The sequence below is a fragment of the Stegodyphus dumicola genome, chromosome 7 (genome assembly GCF_044657685.1).
Source record: "Stegodyphus dumicola isolate Sdum_Otavi_A_Nest chromosome 7, ASM4465768v1".
Classification (NCBI taxonomy): domain Eukaryota; kingdom Metazoa; phylum Arthropoda; class Arachnida; order Araneae; family Eresidae; genus Stegodyphus; species Stegodyphus dumicola.
The window spans coordinates 61,914,003-61,941,227 of NC_140774.1; the positions used below are offsets into that span (position 1 = coordinate 61,914,003).

The 27,225-nt window shown below is 34.1% G+C and overlaps 1 protein-coding gene across 2 annotated transcripts in view; it reads right to left on the reverse strand.

Annotated features, from left to right (window-relative positions):
- The window catches only part of LOC118182794 (transmembrane protease serine 9-like), a 157,848-nt gene that overhangs the window by 29,269 nt on the left and 101,354 nt on the right, over positions 1–27,225 (reverse strand). For both annotated transcript variants that reach the window (XM_085820333.1, XM_085820334.1), the window contains 4 exons: positions 20,820–20,956; positions 11,376–11,583; positions 9,356–9,435; positions 4,250–4,341 (listed from right to left, as the gene is read on the reverse strand). In XM_085820333.1, coding sequence (XP_085676459.1) covers positions 4,250–4,341; positions 9,356–9,435; positions 11,376–11,583; positions 20,820–20,956 — 517 coding nt within the window. The remainder of the gene's footprint in view (positions 1–4,249; positions 4,342–9,355; positions 9,436–11,375; positions 11,584–20,819; positions 20,957–27,225) is intronic.

The window sequence follows — 27,225 nt, forward strand, 5'->3', positions numbered from 1 at the left end:
CATACATAGGATCTTCCAGCTTCAAGTAATAATAAAATCCAAAACACTTTGTCAGTGACTGGAAGTGCTGTTGAATAATGGATACCACTTGCTGGTTGAGATCGTTCTGTCCCATATTTTTATTAAAATTTATAAGCATTTGTAGATTTCCTTCTACAGCGTTTGTCACAGTGATATTTTTTGAAAAGCATCTATTTTACTCGTACTGTAAACACGCACCTAAGTTGTCTTTGCATATGTTTAGTTCGGTTAACAGAGGAAACCATCTGCCAGGTATGCAAGCTTGGCTACCCACTCAAATCGTCGGACAAGAGTTCTTGAAATTCCGGATTATTTTGCTGCTGAAAAATAATTCGATTTCATCGCGCAGGACGAACAGTCATGTCAGTATTTTGCCCCTCGAAAGCCATCTCACCTCAGTGTGAAGATAAAGGTGAGTATACTGGGAACCCATTTCTTCACAAAGTGTTTCAATAACCGAGAATTAAGCACTTTGTGTCGAATTTCATTTGTGATATTAATAACATCTGCTAATACTTGGTGTAGTTCTGGGGACATACTGTTTCACCACAAGATGCTAACTATGTGTAGACAGAAAGTCTAGGTGACTAACATCTTTCATCTTCGCAATAACTCCTGAGGGATGTCCAGTCATGTTTTTCAATTTTGGGCTTAACAGTTTTAGCAGACTTATTACTTTCAGTTTCTGTACAGCTTTTTTCCCAAAATCTCTTCATAGGCTTACACTACGCAATGCTTGAATAATTCTTCTTCGATCGTATATAGTATTTTAAGTGCTATGAGATAAAAAGCCTTTGTTAGAGACTTATCTTAAACAACCATATTTTTAAGGTACCTACTTATTTTTGCATACGAGTATTTTCACACATTTTTCGAAAATATTCAAGTAGTTTCTTAGCTAAATCTGGGTGTTTTGATTTCAAGTGTCTTTCGAGTTTTGAAGGTTTCCTGGCAGCATTAGATAAACTGTGAGAACAGATAATACCAAAAGGCAGTTGATTTAGCTAACTACCGGGTTCTGGAATAAGTCCAAATTTCAATTAGTCCGAATTACATATTCTTGTTATTTTGGGTTTTATTCTTTGCGCCTCCAGTTTGAACGTTCTTTCTTATGCTGTCTGATTGTGACGAGGAATATGGATGCTTTGATTCATTGATCACCTCTTTGTTAGATGAAGTAATACTATTTTCATTAGTTAATCTATCTTGAGTTTTACTAAAGAAATGAAAAATATTCGCTTGCTTCTTCTCACTCATTATACATCTATTAGCTATTTTATTTGAATCTGAAAACCATAAAAATTAAAGAAAATCATTAATGAATGAAAAATGTCCGTAACAAATGCATAAATTATGTCCGTACAAACGCATAAATTAGTTTTCTGTGGACAATCAAAAATTTTCCACGGACCACCACCGGTTGGCGACCGCGGATTTAGAGGGTACTTATATTCCACTGTCTTAGTGGAGAGGATGTTTTTATGGCCTTCTGCAGAAAAGCCAGGTTACTGGAATATTTGTTTTCTATAAGCTAATAATAAATCTGTTTTTATATGATCGCCAAAAAATGCAATATAGATTTAGATAAATTAAGAAAAGTTTTAAATCATGTAAACTAATTATGTTTGTCAAGACTAGGCGCAAAACTTAGAAAACTAGGAACATTTTGTATTGGCTCATCCAAGGCAATTTAAAAGTATTTTAATCAGCGCTTAATTTCTAAAATTAGAAGTGCCAGAGCCATATAAAAAAAAATGTCAAGAAAGAAGAACCAAGGAAAAAAAAAAAAAACTGACAGGTTTCAGGTTTTAAATTACGTCCAAAGGGGCTTTTTTTAACGTTTTGTGTGTTACCTTTACTATAAAATTCAGTTCAACAGCAATATCACGAATTAATTTTAAAATGAGCATAGCCTTAGAATTTCCGATACAGAGTCTCGCGCGTTGGAGATAATTTTTTTTATAGTGTTGCCATTGCTCGATTTGAAATCGTTTAGTTTTTAAATCAAAAATTCGTGTAAGTTTTACAAAATCTGGAATCGATAATAAAAAAATTTCAAATTCAAATTAGGGCTTCCACATGCCCATATTCTATGGAAAATTACGTTATTCAAATTTTGATGGCTCTAGGTTTTATCACAGTGCGAGAAACGTATATACATTTATGCAGATTCTTCATTATTTAATTTCTTTAAGACAAGGCGATAATATATGGTGGCAACGATTTGAAAAGTGTTACTGCCTTTTAAAGTTTTCGACGCAAAATGCCAAAACGAAATTAATAGTCCTTCAGGGCAAATTGCCCCTTTGGACTAATAAATAAATTAATCTGAAAGCTTTCAGATTTTACATTACGCCCAAAGGGGCGTTTCTTTAACGCTTTGTGTGTTACCTTTATTTATTGGCGATTGGGTTGCCTAAAAACCCCATTCCCCATTCGCCCTTTAAAAAGGGGATTAAATAAGGTATTTCTCCTACTTTCCTAGCGTGCCTTCGTGGTGTAGTGGTTCTGCACGCTGGGCCGCTATTCCAGATGTCCGTGGTTCGTTTCCCGGCGAAGGCGATTGCTAATTTTTCCTCTCTCCGGCTTTTCCAATTAACCTAATGTCTCTACAATATAAATAACCAAGTCAGTGAAAGACATAAACTGATGTCAGCTTTCTTAATCAAGCATATATTGATCAGGGACACTTCGATCTAACTATTATTTAAGATTCACTTCAAAATCACGTAAATGTGCTTGAGAGAAAAATGACGCTAATTTAATACACATATTCATTAGCTGCATAACTTTTAAAGAACATGAGTGAAAATTTGATTCCCAGTATAAAAAATATAAGGATAATACTTCTCTCAGAGCACGAAATATCCCGAAATTACACTGCTCGCCATTAAAATTGCAACATCACGTAGGAATGATGCGACGAACGTCAAAATTACATGAAAGCAAGAAGAGGTTGGGATATGCAAATGATTAGTATTTCAGCGCATTTAGACGACGCAGAAGGGAGAAGGGAGAAACGACATTTAAAGCGATTCATAAAAGAAAACACACTCAGTACCCGCTTTGTACTGTGAATCAACGTTTGCAGCAGCGTGAACTATCAGCATGGCGACCATTACTTCAGCTTCCCTTGTCAATGCAACATAGAAAGAAATGGCGACTCTGGTGCGCCGAATGACAGAGCTGGATGCAGGAGTGGCAAATATTGTCTTTTTAAACAAGTCTCTGTTCTGCGTGCAGTATTCTTATAGCCGTATATGTGTCTGGAGGCTCCGAGGAGACCGCACGTCACCTACTTGCATTCGATGCTGGCATAGCGGCCCTGCACCTAGTGTGATAGTTTGGGCAGCCATTGGTACACGACATGCACATCTCTAGTTCGGATCGATGGTAATTTGAACGCAGATGGGTACATTTCTGACATCCTATGTTCAGTGGTTATGTCCTGTCTTCGAGGTGCCATGTTCCAACAAGATAATGCAAGACCACATGATGTATGTCGTGTTCTGACCTTCCTCGATACACAAGGTATTCGACTGCCTGCTGCTCTGGCTAGCACGGTCTCTAGATCTGTCACCCATTGAAAACATCTGGTCATGGGTTGCTGAGAGATTTGGTCGCCACCCTTCACCAGCTAATACCATTGATGAAGTGTGGCACAGACGTGAAGCAGCATGGAATGAATTGCTTGTTTCTGTCATCCAAGCCCAGTTCGACACCCTGTCTAACCGGGTAAAGGCCGTTTTAGCTGCCAAAAGTAGCAGCTGTTTCTACTAATTTCGCACCCCTGTAAACCTCCAAATGCTTACAAATTTAATCATTTTGTCTTCATGCTGTATTGTTCACGTACAATAAATAACTTTTCTGTATTTGCCTTCCTTCATGATGCTGCAAATTTAATGACCAGCAGTGTATATATATATATAATTTATGCAAATGAAAAGATATGTTTTAAGGATCCATAACTCAGAACTAACGGACCAACTAAAGCAATTCTTTTCTTTTGTAAATTCTATGTACAATTCAAACCGAGTAGAAAGGGAAAAGGTTTACAGAATTTGTTTACAGAACTTACATGTTTTACAGAATTTGTTTTTTTATCCTGTTTCTAGCGAAAAGAAATATTCATAAGCTACTTGTTATCAGTCTAATATCTATATAGCATTTAATTTTATTTTCTCCTCATTATATTTTAAGAGAATAAAAAAGTGCCAATGCGACTTACCAGGTATCAAACAGGCTTGCAGTAGTCAATACATAAGAAGGACTTATAAGCGCTCCTGCTCCTACCACTCTTTTATCATAGACAATCAATGCCTGAAAAGGCATGAATTATTAAAAGCCGCAATTAGAAAAACCACTGAATTAAAAAAATAACCTTATATTGTGATAAAATTCTATATAAGAAAGATGCTAATTTAGCCCAATTTAATGACGAAATTAGCCCTAGATTCTGGGAAGGAATTCATTTATACTATATTAAGGTTTAAAGGGTGTCCTAAAATGACTGACATATTTTCGAGGAAAAATTACGAGTAAACAGCTAAATAAATATATATTCGTATGACCTGTGTAAGAAAGAAAAAGTTTTTCTATTTTTGTCTGATTATTAAAGTCATTGCCATTTGCCATACCAGGCTTACTCATCAAATAGTCAATGTGATAAAACTCTCTGTGGTACTAGACGAAGGATAAAGTATTTATTTCAGCCTTTCAGTTGGATACTGATGAACTAATCATAGGAATCAACAAGATAATTTATAAAATCAGGCTTCAAAAACATAGTGTATAAGCTGGATTGCAATTTGAATGTTTATGGCGTTATGAAAGAAGCTCAAGCATAGTATTGTAAAGTGAATAAATTTGAATTGAATTGGATTTGATTGCAATTTAGATATTTATCGCTTTATGAAAAAAACTCAAATGTAGTATTTTAAAGTCAATAAATGTTTTTGCTGAAATAATACTGTCAACCCTCATAATAGCTTCCCATAAGATGAAGAACATTATGATGAATCTCTTTATATCCGAAGTCGAATTTAATATATTTTCATCATTCAGGGATTTTTTGAGCAGTCGTTGTAATGGAATGGTTAATATGTAGAGCAGTCTTTATAACGAGAGATCACATTAAGATAGTCTGGGGTACAGTGTTCTTTCAGGGATCGCTGCTATTCACTTTCCTTGTTTTTGCGGGAGAAACAGGCTTATGATTAGTGTGATTTAGGCTTACTAAAATCCTCGGCCTAAAACAGTAATCAGGCTATCTCGACGTAGTAGTTACAAAAAACTTTAAAGGGAACCTTTTTTTTTATTTCGTATAAAATAATACATTGTGCAAGTGTTTAACATAGGGGAAAAAAATTAAGCGTGAGATATCTATTTTATGCATAAAAGAATATAAAAAGGCAAAAACAAGAAGGGAAAAGAATAAATATTGCCTTATACTTAGGCAAAACATACGCTGAAGAGTTTTATGATGCAGAAAAATTTATGTTATAAGGAGTGTTCAAATGAAACGGTACGAAACGTCATAACAACCAAACCGGTTGAAATTTGAATATGCCATTTTGACATAACGTAGTAAGTTATCTAAGGACACGAATGCATCTGACATGGTTGTGCGCATGCGCAAGCGCCCGCACATGACGCCGGAGTGAAGGAGGCAGTTATGTGTTCCGTCCAATTGATGCAGCAGTGCGTGTGATTACATCTTGGCGTTCACAATCAAACTTCGACAACTGAGGAGCAGCAAGATGTTATCAGATTTCTGACTGTGGAAGGGGTTAAACCGGCGGATATTCATCGTCGGATGGTGGTCGTATACGGAGCAGATTGTGTGTCCGACAAGTAAGTGAGAAAGGTGGAATGCCAGTTCTTCTCCGTATTGCCAGTTCTGCTCCGTATATCAACGGAGTATACAGAAGTAGCTATACAGGGGTTCTACTGCTTTAGCAGTACTTCCCTGTAAACCAGAAAAAAGTCCACAGTGGGCATGGTGATAAAAGTTCCTGAGTGAATTCCATGGAGGGAGCAGGGAGACGGAGGAAAAAGTTGAAAATTCCTCAATTTGGCCCTTTGAAACTAGCGAGAGAATAGAAATTAAAGTCCATAAGTCGGTCGAGGATGCAATCTTTACGAGTTCTAGTGCTGCCATCTATTGGTCTTTCCGTAAGTAATTTCAGAATTTGGTTTTAGGCTTAGTTGACGATTTCTGTGGCGCCATCTATCAGTCAAGGTGCAAATCTTGCCGAGGAAAGAGGTTTAAACTTGAAAGATGAGATGAGAAAGAGCGACACACATATCAGAAATCAATGCGTTTATTGCATTGTAATTTACACAGCTGTAAAAACTCAAAACGTTTAGTTCACCAGAAAGACTGGAGGGGAATGGATATCATTTTCCTTCAGAATTTCGTTCTGTGGCAACTTGATATCATTGGATTTCATCCTGTGGCGATCACTGGACTTGACCTCGTCCAGCAATAGAACGGCTAAGTAAGCTCAGAAGGTCATGTTATCTGATGTCATGAACTTCGTCTGAAGTGGAAAGTGAAATGTGAAAAATATGGCGCAAGAAATAATAATAAAAAAATAAATATAATGCAAGAAAAGCCCACGGAAAAACTGGTTGCCACCTTCCAGAAAGCAAGAAGTAGGTGAAAAATATTTCACTGAATGAGGCATAATACGAATCGATGAATTACCGGACACAGATGGTACTATCTGAAAAGCACAAAGAAAATGTCCGAAATTCGAAGAAGATACTTGGTTTTTCAGAGGGTGTTCACACATTTCTGTAACGATTTTGCAAAGGTTATATATAAAAAAAACCTTAGAATTTTATTTTCTAATATCTTTAGTCTGATAGACCTTTTATTGAACTATCGTATTAAATCTTGATTTCCAAGATAAAAGTCGTTTTCTTAAAACATCAAGATTGATCTTCTCATGTGCTGCCATCTATTGAGAGGTTTTTCAGTCTTCTTAGTTTTCTTCATCAAACTTCATGAAAGTCATAGTTGCATAGAAACCGACTCTAAATTTCTCCGAGGGGCTCTTTGTAGCTTTAATTTGCTCTATTAGTTGAATAGCTGTAGTGAGGAAATTCTTGATGTTTTCATCTTTAAGCCAAGTCAGGATTTCGTTGATCTGTTCTGGTAGCGGTTGTAAGTTCTGTTTTTTTAATTTAGAACTTGTACGTCTGGTTTTGCTGTGCTGGTTTCTGCTGGGTTGGAGTTTCTGCTGCTTTCATCTCTGTGAGCATCTGAGGAAAATTATCCGAAGTAAAATCTGGGGTTTTCTGTACTGGAGGTTTCGGCTGGGAGTCTTGGTTTTTACTTTCAAAACGTTTCTTGTAGTAGCTACAACACCTGTAGCTACTGATGTGGGGTCTTCGGCAAAAACTGCAAGTTGGTTTTTGATCTTTAGGCATCTGACAGAGATTGCTGCGATATGGTAAACCACATTTTACTCACCTTTTGAGCTTATTACAACATGTCTGCCTATGTCCGTATTCTTGATATCTCTAGCATTGTACAAGACGTCTGCGAAGGTTAAACTTTTCAATACTGCAGTTGAAGCTGAATATATTTGATAGATTATGGATGGAGTGTTCGTCTGCATTCTTTTAAGTTCGAGAAGGAATATTGCCAATTTGATGATGCTTTCTGGTCTATTTCTGGTTTAATCTTTAGGATGGGGTACTTCCCATTTGATCAGGTCGTCGTAAATGGCACTTTCCTTAACTGAGGCTGGAACTCCCTTTAGAATAACTCGTAGCAGTTTGAAGCTGCCTAACATATATGAGTGAAATGAAACACCTTGTGCTAGAAGAACTTTACACATGGTTCTGTAATCTTTGGAGGTTTTAGTATAAACATAAATGTATACTCCGTCCATATTACATTTATGTTTATACTAAAAACTCCAAGTATATATCCAAATACTTCTGTATACTCCGTTGATATACATTTCAGTGACGATTCAAAATCCTCTATGAAGTGCTTTTTAAAAAGTTCATCTAAATCCTACCAATCGGCTTCATCGTGGGAGAAAACGATGAGTTGGGGGGTTACTTTCCTTTCCTCTTCTTCTTCATCTTCTGGTTGCTGATTTAAAAGTGCATAAAATCTATTTTCCTGCTTTATTTTCAAAGGTTTTAGAGTTTATTTAATTTTAGTGACCTTCTTGGGCGATTTCCCTCATTTATCGGTGCAGGGAGAGGCATCGTTTCCGTTTCGAAGGTACCTTTAGTCTGCGATGAGTCAGTACGGATTCGTTTCCTCTCAGATTTTGTTCCGATATTCTCTGCTGCAGTGGCTTCATTTTCTTGGGTGGCGTTTGGCGTTGATTTTAATACATCAATAGCTTCAATAACTTTTTCCACTCCTTGTTTTTTCAATAACTCCAGAAGGTAATTAACTCGGTACTTATGTGATAATTCCTCAGGGATTTTAACTTCGCTTGGGAAGACAGGGTAGTTGCGACTTTCTTCTTCTTTGTCACTTTCTTCGGTTTGGCTTGCTTCTCTGAAATCGGGCTTTTTAGAAATTCCATTTTCTTTGAGCAGTTGGGCATAGATAGCGTGGAAATATCCTGCAAAATCGCTATACCATCGGATCCTGCAAAATCGCTATAGCATCAGAAATCGGTGTCCTAAATAAGGACATGTTTTGTGATACCCGAAGGGATCACTATCAAGCTGAGAAAAATCGAATCAAAGTCAAGAGCGCTGTTCGACTGTCTACGGTTACTGGGTCGAGCTCCGAACTACTCCGTATACGGCCACCATGCGGCGATGAATATCTGTTGGTTTAATCCCTTCTACAGTCAGAAATCTGATAACATCTCGCTGCTCCTCAGTCGTCGAAGTTTACATTGTGAGCGCCAAGATGTCATCACACGCACTGCCGTATCAATTGGACGGAACACACAACTGCCTTCCTCACTTCGGCATAATGTGCGGGTGCTTGCGCATGCGCACAAACATGTCGGATACTGCATTCGCGTCCTTAGATGTCTCACTACGTTATGCCAAAGCTGCATATTAAAATTTCAACTGGTTTGGTTGTTACGATGTTTCGTACTTTTTCATTTGAACATCCCTTATATTATTACTGCATTAAAAAATTGCTTTGCTTACAGTTTATTTTAAATTACGCATGATCATATTATATTACAAATGGTTTTAGCATTATGCTTAATTGTATGAACTAACTACATACTTATAGAATACGAAACTTATCTTTTGGTAAGTTCAATAGCATCATAACTAAGTAGCTTTAGAAAATGGAGTAGTGAGATAAAAGTACGATAAATTATTTCCTTACCATCCATGGAAATTCAAAAGGCTCTGCTTCAACTCCACCCGCGATTCTTTCAGTGGCATCTGAATTCGGAATGCCGCAATCTATTCCAAAAGAAAACAAATATATATAATTTTTGTTTTCTGCTTCGCTATAATTCTATGCGCATTCAGCTGTGCAATCTTATCCTCAAGTTTACGAATAATCGCACAAATATTCTGACTTCATTTCATTATATTTAAATCTCAATTTACATAAAATTATAAATATATTTATTTAAATATAATTATTAAATGAGCGGCTCTTGTTAACCTTTTGCCTTATAATAACAAGTCAGATGCCTCAACAGATTACGAGTCAAATGTACCAACAAACGAGTAACTCTAGTGTGGCGATTGACATAAAATAAATAGTTCCTGGAAAGATGAGATGAGAAAGAGCGACACATATATCAGAAATCAATGCGTTTATTGCATTGTAATTTACACAGCTGTAAAAAACTCAAAAAGTTTAGTTCACCGGAAAGACTGGCGGGGAATGGATATCATTTTCCTTCAGAATTTCGTTCTGTGGCGACTTGATACCATTGGATTTCATCCTGTGGCGATCACTGGACTTGACCTCGTCCAGCAATAGAACGGCTAAGTAAGCTCAGAAGGTCAAGTTATCTGATGTCATGAACTTCGTCTGAAGTGGAAAGTGAAATGTGGAAAATATGGTGCAAGAAATAATAATAAAAAAATAAATATGATGCAAGAAAAGCCCCCGGAAAAACTGGTTGCCACCCTCCAGAAAGCAAGAAGTAGGTGAAAAATATTTCACTGAATGAGGCATAATACGAATTGATGAAATACCGTACACAGATGGTACTATCTGAAAAGCACAAAGAAAATGTCCGAAATTCGAAGAAGATACTTGGTTTTTTAGAGGGTGTTCACACATTTCTGTAACGATTTTGCAAAGATTATATATAAAAAAACCTTAAAATTTTATTTTCTAATATCTTCAGTCTGATAGACCTTTTATTGAACTATCGTATTAAATCTTGATTTCCAAAATAAAAGTCCTTTTCTTAAAACATCAAGGTTGATTTTATTCCATCCGTCCTTCTCAATCTTCCGGAGTCCATCTAATGTTTTCGGATGCCGCTCATAACGAGCTTGTTTTAAAAGTCCACATACACAGTAATCCATAGGAGACACATCAGGGGACGACTTGGATGGGATACATTTAAGGGGAATAACTTCCGGTTTCATTTCTCATTTTTTCAAAAAATAGAGCAGTAGATTTAGAGGTATGGTTTGGAGTCTTATCCTGACGGAACTTAATATAGTGAAGATTGTTTGTATAAATAGATGGAATTTCTTTAAAAATATGTGTTTAAACATATTTCTGATAGTAATCAGAATTAATTTTGACATTTTTTCTACTTTCCTTATTTTAAGTTTTCCGTTGTAAGAGAATCCCGTAATAAACCATAAAACCTTTAAAAAAACTTTCTTTGTTTTCTATGAACCAATATATTAAGTCTTTTTTTCCTTATTTTCGGTTGTAAATCGATCTTTTTCTATTGCAATCAGATAAGTATATCCAAGCATCATCAATTGCAACTATATATTTCCCTTTTTTACCTGCCAAATAATTTTCATACAGCAATCTGCACATAGTCTTAAGGTGAGAAACATGTAAACATGTAAATTCATTGGTGGGATCAACTCCAGCGATTCGAAAAAAGTGCACAAAATGCTACTCTGATCGAACATTTGTCGGTTTGAATAAAGGATTAGATTTGATTGAATTACTTGGATTACGGCAAAGTCAACGACAGCTAATTGTTCAAGAGAAAAGATGCCTTCATGGAGAACTTTCTAAGAGAAACTGGATTGCAATCACGTTACGCATTGCGAAAACAATCGATTTGTTCGTAAGGGTTGGAACCTACAGTCAGTGTTCTGATGTCACTGGTGATACGGTGAAGTTCTTAGGATTCTATTACAGTATGTATAAAACAATTATGAAAAAAAAAAGGAACCCGCATACTCACTGTTGAGATTCGGTTTCACTGGTGGAATAACTTCGTCCACACAAGGAGGTGCATCTGCGGTCTCGTCTCGTATCCAATCTAGGTACTGCGAAACCCTCGTATAGACTCCGGGAAGATCTAGTCCACCACAAGTCCTGCCCCAAGAAACGACTCCAACAGAAAACCACTTTCCATCACTTTTCACTATTAGAGGTCCTCCTGAGTCCCCCTGAATGCAACAATACAAAGAAACAATAGAATTATTCTTGCATCCTTCCTTGTGTCCAATCACCTAATTTTAAAGTAGATAAAGTACACTGCTCAAAAAAAAAAAAAAAAAAAAAATGGGACAGTGCTATATCTCCCGTTCTACTGGGCCGATTGACAAAATTCATTCTTCATGTCTCGAAAGCGCGACTTAGGATATATATTAGATCTATATATAGCACTATTCTAACATAGGTATTTTGACACAAAATCGGACTTTTTCTGAAATAACATACCAATTTGTTTTCCATATTTCGATTCTACGGCTCAAATTATGCCAGAATACCAAGTTTTGTAAAAATCGTACCAGTAGTTTTTAAAATATTAGCTCTCAAAATTTTAGCTCCTCAATGTTAATTGAATTTGGCAAATATTTTTTAATATCTCTTTTTTTTTACTAAACTTTTTTTTATTTTTTCTCTCGCATTTCGAAATTTAGGTTCATTCCAAATAAAATTTACCCATTTTTTGTGTTTTATTTTTTAAATTTCTATTTTTAAATAATTTTTATAAATTTTTCGAAAAAAATTTTGAATTATAACCTATAAAATTTTTACCATCATCATAAAGTAGGTGTATTTTTAAGCATATCTGCAAAAAATTAGACTTTTTTATTCAAAATTTTCTAAGATATACACGAATTTACCTATTTTCGCGTTTTGAAATTTGGCATCTTTTTTTTTTGAGCGATAATAACGCCAAATGTGGTCTATGGATTTTTGTTACACTGAATTGCCACAGCTATTTTTAACCTTAAATTTCAAGTCAAATTTTACGAAGAATTAATTATATAAAATTTTTTCCCACAATAAGGCGTAATAAATATTTATTAATACTATATGAAAATCTATTTTTTTAAATTATAGATGATATTATTCAAATTTTTAACAATTATTTTTAATTTCTCTCTTTCTTCCTTTTTTTTTAAAAAAAATAAGAGTACATTTTTCTAAGAGTAAATTTTTGCCTTCGGCGTTTTATCGTCTGCTACTTTACTTCGTTTAAATCGAATTGTCTAAAACTGAGAATTTTCTTTTAATGTTTATTTGAATTTTATGACATTAACTGCATAATTTATTTCTAAACAAACTGTTGCTTTTGAAGTGCTTGAAAGAGCGGCAGATACTATCATCCATATTTTTAAAGCACAGTATATTTTTATAGAAACATAAGATTTAGAATAGAAATGATCTGCAGCTACTTAATGGCTGGTTAAGTCAGCAGCTTCTGTAGACAAGTACGAATAATTATATAAATGACACACAACATTCTGGATTCAATTAACAACGAGGATACGATGTTTATTAAATGAATTTAAGAAGTTTTAACACATAAAAAATCAACTCATTTTTTATCCTAAAATGTATTTTTGTGCGTATTCATTATATCCTTAAAATTCTAATTTAGAATGTAATTGTCAAGAACTGAATCCTAATCATCAGTAATATAATAAGTAATTATTACGGTTATTAATAAATCCTTCTTATAAAGTAATTGCAAATATTTCAAAAAACTTTCTGTCTGAATGCAAATATTTTTCTATGCAAAATTTTTTATTTTATATTAATCAAGATTGCACACGATATTATTTATTTGCACTTCAATTTTTACCGTCAGCTCTAGTAGAATAAGAGTACAAATCAATTATATTAATTAAGGATTGGATTGGATTATTTAATTATGGCAAAGCACATGAGAGCTATCTGCCTAAAGGAGGGATGCCTTCGTGGAGGACTTTCTAAGATAAACTGGCTCGTATACACGTTACACATGGGGAAAACCACTAAAACGCACATGCAGCCAGCCCGTTCGCGGAATTCGAACTTCCGACCGAACTACCAGTGCTCAGCGACTTCACCGCTCGGCCGCTGGTGGACTATTTAATTAAGAAATGACCATCTAAATTTAGAAACAGCGTACCGTAACAGCAATTCAATTATTGGCGCCGTATCTTTCATGTTACTCCCGATTGGCAAGCTACATGATTTTTAATGAGTATTCGGGTTTTGTTAGTAACTTCATTTGGAAATCGCGCTTAAACTAAGTTAGTTGGTTATTTGAACATAGAAAGAACATGGGAGCTATTTGGTTAAGATGCTTTCATAGAGAACCTTTGTAAAGAGAACCTAGAAAACTACGAAAACAACCATGCAGGCTGGGTTAGACTTCGCAACAAACAATTAGTATTTAACAATCTTCAAATGCTAGGCAACTGGTGAGGCTCCAATTAAATCTCCAATTTAATATTTTATTTGTAAATATTTAAAATATTGTTGTACACTTAGACACAAAAAGCAGAATTTAAGTTTTGTTAACTCGTTAGTAAACTACCAAGCCGTAGTGCAAATAAATATTCAATTTCTTTTGCAATAATTGTATTCACTTAATATTCTTGGAATATGAGCTAAAGAAGGAACGCTCTCGGAAGATTAAAGAAGTGTTTAAATCCAGTGATATAAGGTTTGTCTTACAAGCTCAGGATCAAAACGATTCTGCAATTGGCCCAGTAGTTGACTTGTAAATGGCTGTGAATTAAGCAGATGACTTTTAATCTTACGTTTTCAGTCAGACAACGTATTCCAAATGTTTTGTATTGCATGATAATGCATCTTTTCATTATTCAATAACCAGTCGGAGAACCGCTTGTGTTCCGAAAATAAGTATGTGTACTCGATCGTCCTGCCTGTTTTTCAAATTTGTCTTCTTGTGATTTTTTTTCTTTCACAAAAACTAAAGTTGCCTCTCAAAGGAAAGTTTTTTAATATTGAAGAGACAAAAGGAGTATGACATCTACTTTTAGAGGCATGTCAAAAACAGATCTCTACAAGCCTTCTCTTCCATTACATGTTGTGCAGTCAGACAAAAAGTTGCATCAGCGTAAATTCTATAATCTATTTTTATTACACTCTGATTACTTTACTAACATACAGTGAATATATACTAAATCTTTTACTTCAGCTTAAGTAATTCGGAAATTTTGACGGAATTGTTGTCGGAACTAGGACTTAGAAGATAAGTCAAATTAAATATTTCGATAACCCAATAAATTCAAGGTTGAATTTCAATATTTTATTTTCGAAGGGAGGGGAATTTTTTTCAGTTTTGTTCCATTATCCTAAGTATATTTGCTTCGATTCTTTATTTTTCTATAAAAGCGAAAAATTTACGCATGGTATACATATAACGCATAGCTTCAAATTAAAATTTAATAATTTACAGAGTGGTTATAATTAAAGTTCCACATTGAAACGGTCATAAAAGTGTAGTGAGAAATTCGTCCGTGAAAACCACGAATTAGCGATTAGAAAATGTGAGATCCCAAATCACTCGCACAAGTGCGTACAATCTGGAATTCGTTTTCTTACAGATCGTTAATTTGTAATTTTTGAAGCCTGAATTCGGCCCTAAAACATGAAGATACTGATTCAAAACGCTTTTAATCGATTTGGGCCGAAGAAATGCCTCATGTTATCTATCTAGTTCCATTGCATTTTCCTATTGCATTCGATTGCATAGCAGTCATTCCACACCGTTTAGTGTTGAATGACAGCTAGTTTCATAACTGAACCATTTTTCTCTGAAGAGCAGTCGACAGCTGGACCACTGTGATTGCAGCTCACTTAGAGTCAATGTTAAAATGTTTCGTGATACATGAACTGCAGTAACGTGGCATTTTAGATACTACGATTTTTATGCAGGGCTGGCCCCACCTCACGTGTGTCGCACAGTTAATTTAGGCAACATTTCACGAATGAACGTCTTATAGGCCAACACTTCCCCTCTTCCCACCAGTCCTCAACCTCTGTGACTTTTAGCTATGGGGTTTCCTCAAAAGCACTGTTTATGGTGATAATCTAAACAGTTTGGCAGAAATGAAAAATGTGATACACTGACATGTGTGTAACATTCCTCCTGATATGCTAAGAGCTGCTCTTGAGAATGCAGTAACAGGATTTAACTTGCTTTCGGAAAATGCTGGAGGCTACATTGAACATGCTTTGTAACACGTTTCGCAAAATATTAAACACATTTTAAACAGATGTTTTCGTGTCTTATTTCATTTAACAATATTGTATACAGCGCCATTTTTCCCCTTGTGGTAAGTTTTTGAACTCTTTTTTTTTTTTTTTTTTTTTTTCCTACAGAAACTAAATTCCCATAACCTCCTTTACACGATTCCCAAGTTTGATAACATTTGGTACGGTAATTTTCCTTTTATGACCATTTCAAATTGGAACTTTAATTATAACCACCATGTAAATTAAACTTTAAAAATTTGACAGTTTGGGTCAAGTCCCAGCTTTAAAAAAATATATATAAATATAATCTTTTATATTAATCCTCTTAGAAAGAATGTTTTAAGAAGCTAATTTTTCTCTCGCGTTATAGATTATATAAAAAAATGATCTTTAATATGATTTAGATTGTTTCAGCCGATATAAGAATCGGGTCACCCGGTGGTACAGAATAAACCCTGCTGGACTGCTTTATTTCTTTGTCATTTAGCAAAAATCTTTTAATTAAAATATTTATCCTTTGGACTTCGCTTTAAACTTTATTTATAGTTAAAATGACTAGAAAATGAAAAGCTGTCTTCAGCTGAAACGCAATTCATGTAACTGATATTTTAAAAAATTGACAAGAATGCAAAATTTATGGAAGTCTAGCAATCGAAAAATCTTAATTTTCTTGTGTGTGCACTGAAAATAACTGTAGTAGGAAAGAAGAAAATTAGGGAGAAAAGTAAGCAAAAATTTGCAGGGAAATTTTGCTGTCAGACATACCAAGATGTTTCAAAAAGTTGGACGCTTTTGAATATACTTTCAGGATATTTCAAAGAATTTATGTGTTCAAAGAAAAAACACTTGGACGTGTACACCAGCAAATACCATCAATTGAGCTTGTGGTTAACAGAAAAGACAAAAACGATATCATTGCAGATTAAAGTGAAGAGCGACTGGTTTTAGACTATATGGTTGTATAAATTTAAATTACGTTATAGAACATCATATCGTATCATAAATGGAGAATCCCATGATTTTCTCATTCGAATTATTTGAAGATTCAGGAGTTTATCCAGTGATGTATGTGGACGTCACCTAAAGATGTTTTTTTTCCTCCTGATGAAACAGCGACCGAGCGGTAAAGTCGTTGAACGCTGGTAATTCTGTTCGAGGTCCGAATCCCGCGAACGGGCTGGCTGCATGGGCATTTTCGTGGTTTTCTCCATGTGTAACGTGCATGCGAGCCAGTTTTCCTTAGAAAATCCTCCACGAGGGCATCCCTCCCCTTAGGCAGATAGCCCTAGTGTGCTTTGTCGTAATTAAATAAACCAAAACCTCTTGATGAAACCAGTCTTTCCTTTCATCTCATACCTTTAAAATGTTTAGCCTCTAAAGACTGATAAAGGCTCTGACCAAATATTGATGAAATGGATTGAATTGGATTATTAAGTTATGTCAAAGCAGGGGTATCTGCCTAAAAGGAAGGATGCCTTTGTGAAGAACTTTTTAAGGGAAACCAGCTGGCATACACGGTACACATAAGAAAATACACGAAAACGCCCATGCAACCAGCCCGTTTACCGGGATTCGAACCCCGGAGCGAACTACCAGGTTTCAGCGACTTTACCGCTCGGCCGTTTGTGGGCCTTTATGAAATGGAAGGCGATAACTTTATTTAAAATGATTGTCAGAAATATCAAGATATTTGGAAAATTTGGATGCTTTTTAATATACTTGCAGAATGCCTAAAGAAAAAGAGCAAGAATAAAGTAGAATGCCTGAAGAAAAAGAGAAGAAAAAATAAATTTTTGGGTAAAATTTAGTATTGCTGCACCTTTATTTAAGCAGTTCGAATAGGTAAATAGAAAATTTTAAAACAGTTATTCGAAAAAAACCATGCAACTTAAACAATTAAAATGAAATTCGAAAAAGAAAAAATTACTTAAAATAATAAGTTTTAATTAAAAATATAATATAAAGAATATTATTTGGAAAAAAAGAACGATGGTGACTTTTTTTCCTCTCACGGGAAAGGAAACTAGGTTGCCATATATTAAGAAGTTCGCCAAGTGAACTATTCTTGGCGCAAACTGATAAAAAAGTGCCAATATAAATTTGTGAATTTCTCCGTAAATTTCGCTCCAAAATTTACAAAATTTCACATTTAGGCGTAATTTGAGTCGTAGAATCCAAATATGTAAAAAAAACTGGCATGTTATTTCAGAAAAAGTCCGATTTTGTGTCAAAATACCTATGTTAGAATAGTAATATAAATCTAATATATATCCTATGTCGCGCTTTCGAGACATGAAGAACGCAATTTGAATTTTGTCAATCGGCCCAGTAGATCGGGAGATATAGGACTGTCCCATTTTTTTTTTTGAGCAGTGTACATTTGGTTGTATGATGCTACAATTCAGAATGATAATAATATAATCTCGAAACTGTTATTAATTAAAAAAATAACTTTTTTACGTTTTTAAAATAGTTGAATGCACAGTTCCTTTTTAAACTTCTTGACTGGCTCATAACTAAAATTGTATAGAAAAGTTTCAGATGGAATTTTTAAATATAATAGAATACCAGAAATTAAATTAATTAAATCCTAGTACTTTAAAAATAATGCTTTCTGCTGCTTGCCTGTTAGACGAGAGTAAATAATTTATACGATCTCATTTATTGATACTCGCCAAATTATCATAAACATAACAATACGAGCAAAACTTTTCTTTGTCTTGTTTTGAAATGAGGCTTTAAATGCCTTTGAATCTGATGAATTATTTTCAACTGTCTTGCTGAATTTGTCAATTAATTTCCGTTCTAAGAATTCTGGATTCAGTTCCGATTTTGCTCTGGCTTCAAGAGCGTAATGAGAGTGTCGTAAGAACTAGGCATTGAACAAAGTAAAAGCGCTGAAATGTGTTCGTCTTTTATGTTCTCACCTATTGATTTGAGTTTATCGACTAACTACAGTAATGTATTTATATGTGTTTGCATATTTCCGTCTTCCTCAAACTTCAACCTGTAAAGCTTTCGCAAAAGAAATAGTTTACTTGAAAGATTAGACCTTTCATGTACCTGCCTGAGTTTTTCCCATGTGGCTTTAGCAGTAGTTTCATGTTTAATGTGAATAATTTGGCTGTCTTCGATAAATAAATTTATCATCGAGCGACATTGCCTATCCCGTTTATTCCATTGTTCTGTAATAGGGCTTGGAGGAACATCTTTGATTACATCGTAAAGATCCTCCTTTGTTAGTAGCATTTGCATTTTGAATTTCCATGTTGAGTAATTGCTGGAATTCAGTTTTGAAATTTGCATTTGACTTAAATTCAACATTTTTGTATCGTCGAAAAAATTAATTCTCGGTTTTGATATGAAACTACAGTTTGTCCTTTACAGTTTATTATTATTATTTAATTAGTTATGGTTTTTTTCCCTCAGTCTCATAATCTTTTGTTGTAAAACAGTTTTATAGCCTCGAAATTTCATAACAAATTAATAAAAGTAAAGAGCAAAATGATTCCTCTTACCTTGTATCCAGCGCAGTTTCAAGCGAGATGATATTTAATTAACTTGTAATCCCCCCCAGGAAAAAGGCTGTAGACGAAAATTTTAAGCGAAACAAATACTTTATATGAAAATATATAAAGATTGGTTAGTATCACAAATAGATATCGAAAAAGGGAGTTATATAAAAGACAGTGTCATATCACTGTCCGTTCCTGAAGGAGTAAGTGTAAAGAATAAGCGAGTTACACAATTAAACTCCTTTGCAGGATTTCCAGTTCATAATGTTCATCGCGCTATTGGCGACAGTCCATCACTATTTGCATACAAACACGAACAACCTAAAAACTAGCTTGAAATGTCAAGGCACGCTTTAGCATATAGGTATAATTATACATGTGTGAAGTCTTGCTATAGTACTAGAGATATATCGATGTACAAATAAAATTTAATGAACAAGATATGATCTTTATATTCAGATTCCACATCAATGACCTGAAATAATTTTAAACTAAAAAACTACAGTAGGTCTACTAATTGAAAATTTCATTCCCCAAAATTCAAGATAACATAAAAGGAAATAAAATAAGAATAAAAAATTATATTTTCAAGATGAGATATTGAAAACAGCAGTGATAAACGGTAGAGAAAAAAACTCGCTATGATATTATTTTAACATATATTGCCACTTGAAGATTTTTGCCCTTATTTAATAAAGAAAAGATTTTTAATTATTCAACAGGTAAATTGAAGTTTTTCACTGAACTGCTTGTGTACGAAGTTCGCAACAAATATATACTGCAGATATTTATAGAAACAGTTTTTCCAGCTTGAGAACATGAAATTCGTGTTGGGAATATAATAAAAACTGATTTCAAATCTTAAAAGTTAGTGGTGGAGAAACAATATGGAACGAAAATCTTATTCACTGAAACCTAAAAATTAAGTTACCATATTCAACAGTTCCAATGGATATTAGATGGGATCTATCGAGAAACTGAGGAGTGCTTATTTTCTCAAATATTTTAATGAAGGATGAAAAAAAAAACTATTCAAATTCTCGAAATTGATAACGACGAAGTTAAAAACAGCTAAATCTGTGATCTTCAAAATCGGTCCTAAATATAATTTCACAGATTCAGACAAAATGGCAAATACAATTTTATCCGTTCAGAAATTGGCCGCTGATATACGGCGCCTTAACTTGCTGGTTTAACAAGAACTTCATATCTGTCGATTCAACCTATTCCTTACAATTAATGTAAAATCAATTGATACACCTAACAGAGAAGTATCCATATTTCAGAATGATTTTTAAGTAGTTTCCATAACAAAGTGGGCCCACCAGCGGCCGAGCGGTAAAGTCGCTGAACACTGGTAGTTTGGTCTGAGGTTCGAATCCCGCGAACGGGCTGGCTGCATGGGTGTTTTCGTGGTTTTCCCCATGTGTAACGTGTATACGAGCCAGTTTCCCTTAGAAAGTCCTCCACGAAGGCATCCCACCCCTTAGGCAGATAGCCCTTGAGGCTTTGCCATAACCACACACACACCATAACAAAGTGTAAGTAAAGTGAAATTTCTAAATCCATACAGTGAATCCCGGGATCTCGAAAAACAGTAAAACTTCGCAAAACATTTATAGGATTTACAGGAAGCTATTAAATATATTAAGCTAGTTCTTTACCGAACAGGCATCTTTATTTTTTTCCCCTCCAGCACAAATATTTGTGTCTAAGATGAGTCCGCCATACGCTTCTACACAGTAGGCATTGGTAACAACCGGTACTTCAACTTCTAGAAGCTCCTTACTGTATATGTCACCTGCAATGAGAAAATTCTTCTCAGTAAATTAGAACAGTAACTATATAGTCAAGAATGATGTATTGTCAAGGTATGATCACTTTTTGAAACAAAGAAAACCAGAACATGGAGGTACAATGCGCGAAAAAAAGGGGAGCCAGTTCTATATATCCCGTTCTAAGTGGGCCAATTGAAAAAATTCAATTTGCGTTTTTCATGTCCCGAAAATGAGACTTATGTTTTAGATTTATATATACAACTGTTCTAATATAGGTATTGTGACACAAAATCGGAAATTCTTTGAAATGACAAGCCAATTTTTTTCCATATTTCGATTCTACGACTCAAATTATGTCAAACTGCCAAGTTTTGCAGAAACCGCACGAGGAGTTTTTAAAAAAATTTAGCTCCTCGATGTTAATTGAATTTGATATGTATTTATTAATAATTCTCTTTTATTAAACTTATTTGAGTCTTCCTTTTATATTTCGAAATTTAGGTATAAATAAAATTCCAAATAAAATTCGCCCATTTTTATGATTTATTTTTAAAATTTGTATTTTAAAATAAATTTTATAAATTTTTCGAAAACAAAATTTGAATTATAGCCTATAAAATTTTTGCCATCATATTTGAAATTTGGCGTATTTATTATAAGCGTTAATAACGAAATCACTTTTTTTTTCTATTCATGGACAATGAAAAAAAAAGGAAAGGAAAATAGGTTGCTATAAATTAAAAAGTTCGCCAAGTGGCTCTTGGCGAACTTCTTGGCTCAAACTGAAAAAATGCGCCAAGCTAAATTATTACTTTTTCCATAAATTTCTTATTAAAAATTGCAAAATTTAATATCTAGGCATAATTTAAGTGGTAGAACTGAAATGTAGAAAGCAATTGGTATGTTATTTCAGAAAAGTCCGATTTTGTGTCAAAATACCTATGTTAGAACAATGTTATATATAAATCTAATATATATCCCAAGTCGCGCTTTCAAGACATGAAAAACGCAATTTGAATTTTGTCAATCGGCCCAGCAGAACGAGAGATATAGAACTGCTCTCCCCCCTTTTTTTTTTGCGCAGTGAACAATAACCTTATTTCTATTGGAAAAAAAAGTCCATTTGATGAAGTACGTACTTATTTTATTTTACATAATACAATTTCTATTTGTCCTTATTTAATCGATTTTATTATATTTTTATTTAAAATGTGTGCAGTAAAATACGGCTTTTTTTTTTTTTTTTTTTTTTTTTTCCCTAGAAAATTTTTCTGAGGGTGAGAAGGAGGGCTTTCTATAGGGGCAAAATTGTCATTTTTCCATATGTAAGAATGAACACAGGCGCCAATTTTTCATTTTCTTCACGGGAGTTGGAGAGGGGGGCAAGATTTTCATAGACGAAAATTCCAATATAATAGAATATTTCAAGTCGTATAGAAGATTTATTTTCCTCTTTCGTGGGAAAGCGTGTTGCAGGGGTTTATAGTCTAAGTCCAAATTATCAACGTTTATTCAATTTATTTAATGACTAGGCTCCCCAATGAAGCACTTTGGTGTGTTCGTGCACGTGTTTGTACAGAAAGGCAAAAGAGATATAAAAAGCGGCTTGAGGAGCCTACCCAAGTAGTTTTATACTTACCCATTAGGCATGTAGGCAGGGAAGGCCCGAGCTAAAGAACTGAAGTTTTATATTCAGTTATTTTCGTAAAACGTTGAGAATATTAGATTTTTAATATTAAATTGGCTTCTGGGGCTTCGCCCCGTACTCTGCTGGGGAATGCTGCAGCAGATTCTCTGAGGACCTTGTCCTTCTCGTTGACTTTGAAATTTCCAAATTTGATTAATTTCCTCGAGCTAAAAACAGAATTGTCTATATTGGTCATTTAAGCTTGGGTTTACAACACACAGTAAAATTCATTCCAGATGTTAACATATAACGTTTGTGTATTAGCAAAACATTTTGCACTTTCCTCCTCTGAAATTTTCCGATTTACGTGCCTGGTACGCATTGTCCCCTCTCCCTCTCGTCCTTTGGAGAAAAATCTGAATCCGCTCAACTAGAAGATTTCAGATGTTGAATTTAATTTTAGGGATATTTTTAATGGTTATTTCTCAAAAATGTACGATAATATTTACATAGAAAACTAAACTTCAAAATACCACACGAAGGTGGTTCTGTGGGTTGCTAAGACCTTAGAGGTTGTATTCCTCTATCGGGGAAATCGAACCGTTTGGTTGCCGCTCTTCCGCAACAAGATCTGTTGATTCCATCTTGATGGGAATTTTGGAGAATTGATTTGATTGGGGACGGTTCATTTTTAGATATTGTCTATGAATTTACATGTCCAAACATCAGCGGTTTTGTCTGTGATGCCTTTTACAAATCTGGCTTTTGTTGACAGCTGATATATTAAAACAAATAATAACAATACAATAAAACATTGGAAGCATTTACAAGATTGAGTATAGCAATAAACAAAAATCAACATTAGAATTTCACAATACTTCAATTATAAAAGGTAGTGTAACAGTGCGACATCAAAAGGAAAGATATGTACAGGGGAACAACAACTTCCCGCAAAGCTGTTGGATGCGCTGAGGGGATATTTACAAGGGTGTTCCGTCTTTTTGGTAGATAGGTGGCGCTCTTGATGCGCGCCGATGAAAAATATATCACTTGACGCTTGAACATGAAGAATGACGCATGTCATATATATTTGATGCTTGATTATGTTTCATGGCGGCTATAAGCGGAAGTAATATAAGTTTATCGTTAATAAATGTTATTTCTATGTTCCGTGAACTCTTGAAATTTTGATTTGAAATTCTAATGCTCTCCCAACCTTGACTCCTGAAACGAAACGATCTTTGAATTTATGACTCATGAAGAGAGAGAACATACATTTTTCTGGTGTCTGAAACCCGCGACAAGGGGAATTACCTTTTGAAAGGTAAGAAATTTGATTTATTTGTTCTTGGTATCGATCTTTGAAAACGAAACATAATGGATGATTTAGCAAAAGAGAAAAAGAAACGTGCTATTGTACGTAGTAAAGTTACTACACTTCTAAATAAACTTGAGAAATTATTATCGGAAGAATTAAGTAAAGAACATCTAGAAGATTTAAATTCATCATATGAATTGTTAATTGAATACCATGAAAAACTTAAAACTCTTGACTCAAAGATCGATGCTCTCATAATTGATGAAAAAGAATATGATAACGAACTACTTGTATGTGAAGAATATGATGAAAAAATTATAACGTTTAAAGCTAAGATTGTTAGTAAAGTAAAGAAAATTAACAGTAATGAAGTTGTTGAAAGAAGTATAATTACAACTAGTAATGGTATTAGTAGTATTCTAAATGGTAATAATGTTGTTACAAGTAGTGCTTCAGTAAAATTACCTAAATTAAATATTGAAAAATTTGCTGGTGATCCCAGTAAATGGCTCGAATTCTTTAATTCGTATGATAATGCTATTCATTCTAATCCAAGTTTATCTAAAATAGATAAGTTTACATATTTGAAAAGTTTATTATCTGGTTCAGCATATAATTGTGTTTCAGGTTATGCTTTATCTGAAGAAAATTATGATCTATGTATTAAAAGTTTAGAAGAGAGGTTTGGTCGTAAAGATGTTATTATATCAAAATTCATGCAGATGTTGTTACAGTTAGAACCAGTTAAAAGTTCTTCAAATGTTTTTGAGTTAAGAAAGCTCTATGATCAGTTACAAATCTGCGTTAGAAATTTAAGTAGTTTAGATGTTACTAGCGGTTCATACGGACAGTTATTGAACCCAATAATTCTTAAATTGTTACCTGAAGATTTAGCTCTTGAATTCCATAGAAAAAGAACATCTAACCAAAATATAGAAGTAAGTGAATTAATAGAGTTCATTAAAATAGAAACTGAATGCCGAGAAGCAAGTAATTTGATTAATAGCACCAAAGGTAATAAATACACAGGGGTTAATCCTAAACAAGGGTTAAAAAATTATAAAGTCAAATCACAAGCTTCTGCTTTTAACACATCGGTAAAAATGTTTTGCATATTCTGCAAATCAAACGAACATACATCTGCCGGATGTTTGAAATTTTCCGACGAACAAAAACGAAAGAAATTAAAACATGAAGGTCGCTGTTACAGATGCCTTCTGAGATCACATTTGCGGTCGTTTTGTCATTCAAAAATACAACCATGCGAAAATTGTAACGATAAAAATCATAATAAACTTTTCTGCCGTTTGAAATCGAAAGAAATGGAAGATGTTAACTCCGCAGATACGCAAAAGAAAACTTTAGTATCTACTTCCCACTGTAACACTTTAAAACCTGAAAATAGTGTGCTTTTACAGACATGTTCTGTTATTGCTCAAAGCAAAAATAAATCGAGAATCGTAAGATTATTAATTGATTCAGGTAGTGAACAAAACTTCATCACCCACAAGTTAGCGCGCGATTTAGAATTGCAAGTCATTAGAAAAGAATTTCTAACAATTTATTCGTTTGGAAATCAGCACGGTAACTCGCAAGAATTTGATGTATATAGTCTAAAAATAAAAAATAAAAACGATGATCGCTGCCTTGTTGTAGAAGCTATAGGGATAGGATTAATATCATCAATAAACTTCCAGGCGCCATCAACATGTCAAAACATTAAAGAATTTATGACTAAAAAGGGCTTGGAACTTTCGGATACAAGTCCCGTTAATGAGAACATAAATATTCTGCTTGGCGCGGAGCATTTCTGGTATATACAAACAGGAAGTAATTCAATGATAAATGATGGTTTGTTTATAGTACCGATCATATTTGGATACACAGTGATGGGTAAAGTAAAAAATAATAATACTCGAATTAATGCGTTGTTTTTATCTGCCGTTGAAGGAAACACATTTGATTTGCAGTCATTTTGGAAATTGGATTCGATAGGAATTGAAAATGAAAACAAAACATTTTCGGAAACTGATTTGGATACTATTAAGCATTTTAACGACAGTTTAAAATTTAATAACGGCAGGTACGAAACAAAACTCTTTTGGAAGGACAATAAATCACAACTCGCTGATAATTTTTTCGTTGCCAAACAACGATTTCTAGGACTTAAGCATAAATTAAAGGGAAATGATTTCCTATATAATGAATATGATAATATAATTAGAGAACAATTTGAAAGGGGGATTGTTGAACAATGTAAGTTTGTTGAAAATGAAGCTAACTGTTATTATATGCCTCATAGGCCCGTTATACGTGAAGGAAAAGTAACAACAAGAATAAGAATAGTTTATGATGCCTCTTCTAAGTCTGAAGGAGCTAAATCGTTAAATGAATGTTTGATATCAGTCCCTAATTTAAATCCTAACTTGTTGGATATAATTTTAAAATTTCGCGTACATAAAGTTGCATTTTGTGCAGACATAGAGAACACTTTTCACCAAATTCAAATTGATAGTGAAGATAGAAATTTTTTAAGGTTCTTGTGGTTTGATCATTCTTACGACAATGGTGACAATAGTTTAGGCTTTAAGGTTTCCCGAATGTGCCGAGTGCCGTTTGGAATGACAACAAGTCCGTTTATTTTGTCCGCCACTATCAAACATCATATTAAGGGTTATGAAAAGAAATATAGCAAAGCTGTTGACATGTTAAATAAGTCCCTATATGTTGATGACCTTATCCATGGAGCAGACTCCGTTGAAGAAGTTTTCTCATTATCAACTGATGCAGTTAAAATTCTTCAAGACGCTGGTATGAACTTAAGAAAATTTGAATCAAATTCCGTATCTTTAAAAAATCATTGGCAAGATATTGGTTTAATTAATAAGGAAGATAATTTGGATAAGAAAACGTTAAAGGTGCTGGGAATAATTTGGGATTTGGATGAGGATACTTTGAAATTAGATGTACAAGAACTTTTACAACCAGTTGACTGGAAACACGTTACAAAGCGAAAGGTATTACAGATTGTGGCAAAAATTTATGACCCAGTTGGATTCATTGCACCCTTTGTTATCAGAATAAAATTCTTATTACAAGAGTTATGGGAATTGGGTATTGATTGGGACACAATTTTGCCCAGCTATTTGAGTGAAAAATTTAAAACTTGGTACTTTGAAATTGAAGTTATTCTCAACTTGTGTATTCCTAGAAAATACATATTAAATGATGAATGTGTAAATTTCGATAAAATAGAGCTTTTTGTCTTTTGTGACGCCAGCCTCAAGGGATATGGAGCTGTTGCATATTTTCGTGATCCTGATTCTTGCTGTACGTCTTTTGTTCTT